At 36.6% G+C, this 6,968-nt stretch overlaps 3 protein-coding genes across 6 annotated transcripts in view; 2 read left to right on the top strand and 1 right to left on the bottom strand.

The window, feature by feature from the left end:
- LOC102586223 (ubiquitin-conjugating enzyme E2 34-like) overlaps positions 1-2,060 on the top strand; it is a 7,221-nt gene extending 5,161 nt beyond the window's left edge. For all 3 annotated transcript variants that reach the window (XM_006342826.2, XM_006342827.2, XM_006342828.2), the window contains 3 exons: positions 414-441; positions 1,199-1,290; positions 1,474-2,060. In XM_006342826.2, the coding sequence (XP_006342888.1) occupies positions 414-441; positions 1,199-1,290; positions 1,474-1,756 (403 nt within the window). In that variant the 3' untranslated portion in view covers positions 1,757-2,060. The remainder of the gene's footprint in view (positions 1-413; positions 442-1,198; positions 1,291-1,473) is intronic.
- Positions 2,061-2,704: 644 nt separating this feature from the next.
- LOC102585895 (uncharacterized) lies at positions 2,705-4,654 on the top strand. Of its 2 annotated transcripts, XM_015306726.1 has the most exons (4): positions 2,730-2,887; positions 2,963-3,050; positions 3,313-3,406; positions 3,965-4,654. In XM_015306726.1, the coding sequence occupies exons 2-4, from the start codon at positions 3,019-3,021 to the stop codon at positions 4,385-4,387; spliced, it is 549 nt and encodes a 182-aa protein (XP_015162212.1). In that variant the 5' UTR covers positions 2,730-2,887; positions 2,963-3,018; the 3' UTR covers positions 4,388-4,654. The 2 variants fall into 2 exon arrangements, with proteins under 2 accessions (XP_006342887.1, XP_015162212.1); XM_006342825.2 differs by lacking the exon at positions 2,963-3,050 and having other exon boundaries at positions 2,705-2,887.
- Positions 4,655-4,720: 66 nt separating this feature from the next.
- Positions 4,721-6,171, bottom strand: LOC102585558 (RING-H2 finger protein ATL60-like). The gene has a single exon (XM_006342824.2). The coding sequence runs from the start codon at positions 5,831-5,833 to the stop codon at positions 5,048-5,050; it is 786 nt and encodes a 261-aa protein (XP_006342886.1). The 5' UTR covers positions 5,834-6,171; the 3' UTR covers positions 4,721-5,047.
- Between the last annotated feature and the right edge of the window lie 797 nt (positions 6,172-6,968).

The raw sequence follows: 6,968 nt of genomic DNA, 5'->3' as shown, positions 1-6,968 counted from the left end.
ACCCCACAAACAGATGCCCTATCCCCAGGCTGCCAGTCCCTCTCTTTTGCTCCACTTTAGCTTAAACCTGTGCCCTGTCTCCCTCCTTTTTTAAGTCCCATTCACTCATTCCATGTAAATTTGCTTGAATTAATTCGTTTGCCTACCAATTTTCTTCTCTTTCAACGACAAAGGCAAACTACTCTCAATTCCAAGTTGGAGTCAATGATATGAATCTCAAACACCATCTGCTCAGTTGCACTCCATGTGTGTGTACTTTGTTATAAATATTTTATTATTGTTTTTTTTGTTTAACATGTTTCTGATTTCTTGTTGAAACAAATTAGCAAAAACATGTCTATTTATTCTTACAGCTAAAATGAGATGTTTTTTTCTTCTTTGCTCGGGCTAACTTTTCCCTGTTCTGCATGCAGCATACTAACAGGGCTGCTCTCATTTATGGTAAAGTTCATTCTACTAATGCAGCTTATAATGACTCCTGGTGTTCCCATTTCATCTGCTTATGTATTTTCAGATCATGCTTTATTTACTTTGTGCTTTTCCTTTTATGAAAATGTTATTTCTTTTGCATGTGTCTGGACAATTGAGTTCTATCTGTCTCTGTGCACGGAAGCCCTGGTAGAGGTTGAGGACAATCTGAAGTCATCCCATCACATTAAAGATCATTTGAGCTATAGCATAAAAGCTACCTCTGAGTGGTATAGGAGAAAAGGAGGGAGTCTGGTAGTTGGTGAAGTTTCCCCATACTTTCCCTTTGTGGCTCTACGTCTGCCTACCAAGAAAAGTATTCTAAACTTCCATGTTCTATCACCTCTATGATGATGTCCTCTGCCAGTTTATATGATCTTCTCCCTCAAATTATCTAATATTTCCATCTAGCCTTACTGTCCAAAAAATGCACAAAGGGACTGTTCTCCAAACTTCTCTATGCTTCTTGTCTATCTTTTGACCCTTCCATCTGATGGTTGCTTTACTCAGACCAGCTGGCATGAACACCAAAAATATTCAGAAACATGAACCAATTCTCCGATTTCTATCTGCAGTTATGAATAGGTGGTTTACTGATAAGTTGATTGCTTGCTCAGATAACCTTTTCTTCATTTGTTGAATCATTTCTTTTTGCAAAGTATGTTGGTGTTTGAACATGCATTGCATAATACAGTTGCTGTCTCGCGTTCTAACTATCTATTACTTGCAGATGGACAATAGTCCTACCACAGGCAGTGTATCAACAACAGTTGGTGAGAAGGAGAAGCTTGCAAAGGCATCCTTGGCTTTTAATTGTAAAAAGTGAGTTGACTGCGAGTTCCTTGCTGTTGTGTTGTATTTGTATAATTGCCTCGAGCTTTTGTCTCCACTGTTCAAGATCTCCTGCATGAGAGATGGATATGCTATTTTACTGTGTGTATTTTCCTTTATTACATTTTTATTAGGTAGGAGGGTAACTTACTCTCTATTTTTTTTTTATGATAGCCCAACCTTTAGGAAATTGTTTCCCGAGTATGTGGAGAAGTATGAACAGCAGCAGCTTCCGTCGCAGCCTGTTCCAGAGCAGGTATCATCCATGCCAGCTGGAGCAGAAAAGTCTAGACCCTTGTTGGAAGAGCATGACAATTCCACGAAGGATGAAGTGAACAGAGTGAAGCCTCTAAAAGACGTCAAAAACCAACAGAGGAAATCCGTCCCAACTTGGTTGTTGCTGTTGCTAGTTTCAATTTTTGGTGTTGTAATGGCCCTGCCTCTGCTTCAGCTTTGATGACTGGAATCTTGTTTTGTGCACTACGGTGAAGAACAGACCACCCCCATATCACATGGATACGTAGTCATCCCCGCTCCTGGTTCCTGTTATTTCACCAAATATTTTAGGTTTTTGATTTACCTAGGGGGAATGTATAGGCATGACTCTTAAGTGGAGATCTAACTAATCTCTTAATCTAGCTAATGGGCTTCTCTTTCCTATTGTGCACGTCAGTGGAAAGATAACATAATGTGCTTTTATTGTGAAGGGCTCAGAGTTGCAGGAGCTAATCCTTTCCTTCTGCTTTGTCTGTTTATAGTTAGCAAATGTGGGTTTATTCTTCTTCGTTAGTCTTTTTCCTATTTTTTTCAGGGAGGGGATGAGGTATATATAATATATAGACAGACATGTGTAGTTATAGGCTTGACAAGTGAAGTTGAAAGGTCTAGTAAAAGTATAAAGTCTATCGTTCTTTCTGGTAAAATTATATCTAGTAAGAAAATGTGGCATAAAAAGGCAACCTGTCATTACTAATGCTTTCCGTGGTGTTGCTGTTCACGTGTTTGATGAGCTATTCCGTATAGCTGACTAAACCAACTATTTCTCACTCGTGCCTGGTTTATACTTGTTCACTAAAATCTGAGGTTTTTCTTTATGGGAAACGGAGACTTATCAATCAATCAACTAAATTTGAATGGTAGATCAATGAAAAGAATAATCAATTTTATGTAAAGAGAGTTGAAAATCCAATATAGTCTAAGCCATGCTTGAAAGTTGAAACCCATGACTGCTGGCATGATGATGTTAACCCCTCTTTTTCACGTTGCCTTGTCGTCCACTAGGTAATAATAAAACCTTTCGCCTAAAACTCCACTCCAAAAATTGCGCCGTAAAATTTCACATCTTAATACAATCCATTTTATATTTATTACTTACCTACTCTATAGTTTATACAGTGGTGAAATCGTACGTTAACAAAAAGGTTGCCTTTATTCCCTGCTTTAATTACTCTCTGAGATATGATTACGTCTCTCTCACTCTTGTTACCAACATTAATTTCTTCATGAATTCAAATCCTTCACCTCACTCCAGAAAAACTCAAGAGTCAACTGCTACAGCACTTTGTTTTGAAGAAACTCTTTTCCTTAGGTATGAAATTGTAAAAAAGAAAAAAAAATCCATACTCATCGATTTTTCTTTTATAAATTACTGAGTGTTATTTAGGTCTCTGTAATGATGGTGACAGTGTGATCCATTTCAACCAATAAAAACAGTTGCTTATGCTGATCCTTCCTTTCATTGTTAAGCATTGGTAAATATAGCTTTCCTTAACTAATCCAATTTATCCAACCACCAGTTTTTTCATACATAACTCTCATGGGATATAGAAAAGCCTTAGCTGGCCTTTCCATCTTTATTTAAAAAAAGTACCTTTTCTCATTTGGAATCTACTATTATTAGGGGAGCCCTCATACTTTCTGCAATGAACAAAATATATAGGCATGATTTGTAAGACTTGATGAAAATTTTCACTTCACATGGCTCAAACTTGAACCTGCATTTTGAAATTCCAGGGAGCAAAGTATGAACAAGTTTCCCATATACCCAAAATATGAAGGTGGGGACTATTGTGGCTACGAGTTTGATCCTCACACAGACTTTACGGATGTAAGTCAATTGTTTTTTTTTTGCCTTATATCTTCAACTCATATAAAGTTTTTATCTTTTATTCAGTGGTGGAGGCATAGTTTCCAATAAGTGATTCAACATTTTTTTACTTTATACACCCTAAAAAGAAAAGGAATTAACCTTGGTATATACAATGTACCTGTCTGCCGTGCTTTGTTTACAACATCACTACAGTTGTGTATTATTATGTATTTATATGATAGTATAGGTGACTTTTAGAGATTTGAATATGTTGTTACTGTAGTTAGCTTATTCTCTTTGTGTATTAATATCATTGTATTCTTTGAGTAATGAGATAAGTTACTCCCCACTTTGTCTATACATGATATCAGAGTCATATCTCTATCCCCATTTTGATTTCCGATCCATGGTCCAGTTGGGTTGAGTCAGGCTCAAGTGGGTATTAAATGTTGAACCTTTAATTTTTTGAAAGTGCTGTAGATTTAGTGGTAAGACACTCAATAGTTTATATTCTGAATCCGTTTCTCATTACCAGCTAGATGACATTTGATGATTTATGACTTGCGCATTTTACAGTTCTTGTCAGAAGCGAGAAAGCATGTATCTGAAGGGAAATTCAGTGCTACACCTCCACGTTCTGTGGAACTGAGAAACAACAATTTTGGAAATGATGTTAAGAAAACTTGCAAGAAGTCATGGAAAAGCTCTCTGTTTTCATGGCTGAGGACTGATAAGAAGAAGAATGAGGGGAGCAGAGAAACTTCAAAAGGCTCTACCATTAACAAGCTGAAGCGTGGATGTGTCTCTGGTCCATTGCCGGGGATCAGCGGGCCAGGTACTATAGCTGGAAGGCCCAATAAGCCTTTGTCTGGGCCCTTAACATATCTGTTCAGTCCAATGAACAGAGTGGACAATGAAATACCTTATCTCTGTCTTCACAAGGTTAAGAATAGTACTCCTGATGTTCAATCTTATGGACCTGTTTATCTGGTAACTTAAGATTGCAAAAGGGTAGGTTTAATTTAGCAGAGACTACATGTATGTGTCATGAATCTATGTGTTCGGTGAATGCAAACAAATATCATATGCAAAAAAGAATTTGCATTTGTTGCAAGGAACAGGTTCTTTTTTTTTCATTATCACATGCTAGTCTAGGAATAGGTTCTGAATTCACCCATGATTTTGGAGTTTAGAATTTGAATAGCATCAACATCAACATTTTGTTTGACGAATTTCAGGAAAATCAGACACACTCATAATGCTTCATTTTTACTGCAGCTATATCATAAACAACATGTTTACTGCAAACTACTCTCAAATTTCAACCAACTATTGTCCAAACGCCTGCATGATATTTCGAGTAAGCTGTAATATAGATTTACAATGAATTGTAGAAGCCATACAACAAATGAACACTCACATTAATAACAAAAAAATTCCTAATACTCTCCTGTAAGAGAAGATAGATTCCCCTCAATTCTCAAACAGAGAAGCCCCTTGGCCCTAGCAATTTGTTTTACACATATACAATACATAGACATCTAAAGATTGCACACAACTTCTCATCTGCATCAAGAATCAATCAATTAACTTTAACCTAGTAAATTATATAGTTCCTAAGATTCCACTCCTCTCCAAATTCAAGAGGTGTAACAATCTCTAGCTCTGTCCCCTGCTTCCTTGTTCTACATCTACATTTCTGGGACTGCAAGGATTCAAACTGCTAAAAAGCCTCGTTAAAGATCTCAATCGTGTCGGTGTTGGTGTTTTCTGTTCTTTTTCTGCCTCTTCAGTATTCTGTCTTGGAATATCAATCATCAAAACCCCATCTGGCCTACTAGTACTTGTGGATGCTGATGATGTAGTAGTTTCATCTCCCCAGAACAGAACATTAGTTGGTAAATTTCGTGTCTCTGTGGAAGCTACTGAGCCTTCTTCTACTGGTTCCCTAATGGCCCCGGAATTTGATTCTACAATGGTGGATTTCGTAGAGGACATTTCTGAAACAGGGTTTCGGCATAAAGGACAAGTGGAATGAGATTGAAACCACATATCAATGCAATCGACATGAAACCCATGATTGCATTTAGGCAAAAGTCTCGCCTTTTCACCATCAGAAACGTCAGTAAGACAAACGGAGCATTCCAATCCATCTTTGAAATCCTTGGTATTAAATGGAATTACGGGTATGGTTTTAAGGATGGAAGGGTCAAGGCCTCTCCGGAGTGCATTCACTTCTTGATAACCGCCAGCAAAGTCGAACCGGCGACGGCGGCGACGCCTTGTGCCGTCGTTCGGGTTGGCGTCCTCTCTCGTGAAAAATTTGGCGTATATGTGAAGGAAAAATACCAAGACCACCGCAAAGAAGAGAAATACGACGACAGCCATCATGATCTTAGCCGTGATCGCAATCATACCTGAATCACCTAATTTACCACTTCCCATTTTCAGTTTCTTTCTTTAAGAAAAAACAGAGGCTAGGATAACTAGTGAGAGTGAAATCTAGAGCAAAATTATGAAGTTTCAAATTGGAGAGTGGATCGAATAGATGAAACCCATTCAGCTAAGGAATTGTGGAGTATGATGTGAAAAGTGGGAAGATTTGGAAAGAGGATTTAAAGGGGAAAAAATGCAACTCTAGTTGAGTCAAATTAGAAGGTGAATGGGGGGAGTTTAAAAGTAGAAAAAGCAAATAAGAAGATGAAAATGGAGTCTAAGCTTGACTGCGACAGTGGAGGGAGGGAAAAGAAGAGTCACCAAAAGACTCCCAACATGGCGGTATAGGGAGAAGAGTTTCAAATAAACAATTCTGGCCGCCTTCTTAACTTGTGGGGAAGTTTCTCATTTGACCATTTGTTAACTTCCTTGACTTCAATGGAATTTGAACATTATTCAACAATTTAAAATTTATAATAATTTCAAACGGAGGAAACTGCTTAGTGAATATAAGTGCACCTCTAATTATTTCACAATAATAATTAAATTTATGAATTACAAGAACTCATGGATAAAACTTTGAATCCGTCATTGGTCACACATTCAAATTCTCCCTGCTCCTCATATTCCTCATCAACATTAACACATGATCCAGCCCATTTATGCTAATAATAGTTAGCCCAATTAATAATATGTTCAAATAAAAACACTTAAACCATTTTTTTTCCAAATTTTAATTTTAATAAGTTTACTTTACTTATTAATCATCAAAATATCACATGAATCAACAACACCGTGTTTTATAACTTATGTGATCGGAAAGTCAAATGTATTTTTGCTAAGAGTGTTTAAAAGAGACTGATAAACCACAAATTATATCAAATCGTAGAAATAAAAATCAGAAAAGCCAACTATTGTTGGTCTGGTTCATAAATCTTACAAACTAACATTATTGGTTTTGATAAATAAAAGAAATTAATCTAAATCACCTATGTCGGCCAAACTAAGTAATAGCAAAAAAAAATTTCATTAGTTAAAAACTTAAAGCGTTTTTGAAACTTTGATCAAGCATAAATTATTAACAAAAAAGATTTTCAAATTAATTAAACTATTATTTTTAAAGAATATTTTTTTTAGAAAAGCA

Source organism: Solanum tuberosum, unplaced genomic scaffold (genome assembly GCF_000226075.1).
Source record: "Solanum tuberosum cultivar DM 1-3 516 R44 unplaced genomic scaffold, SolTub_3.0 scf00040, whole genome shotgun sequence".
Taxonomy (NCBI): Eukaryota; Viridiplantae; Streptophyta; class Magnoliopsida; order Solanales; family Solanaceae; genus Solanum; species Solanum tuberosum.
Note: the sequence above shows the minus strand (reverse complement) of the source record. Positions and strands in the feature narration are given on the sequence as shown.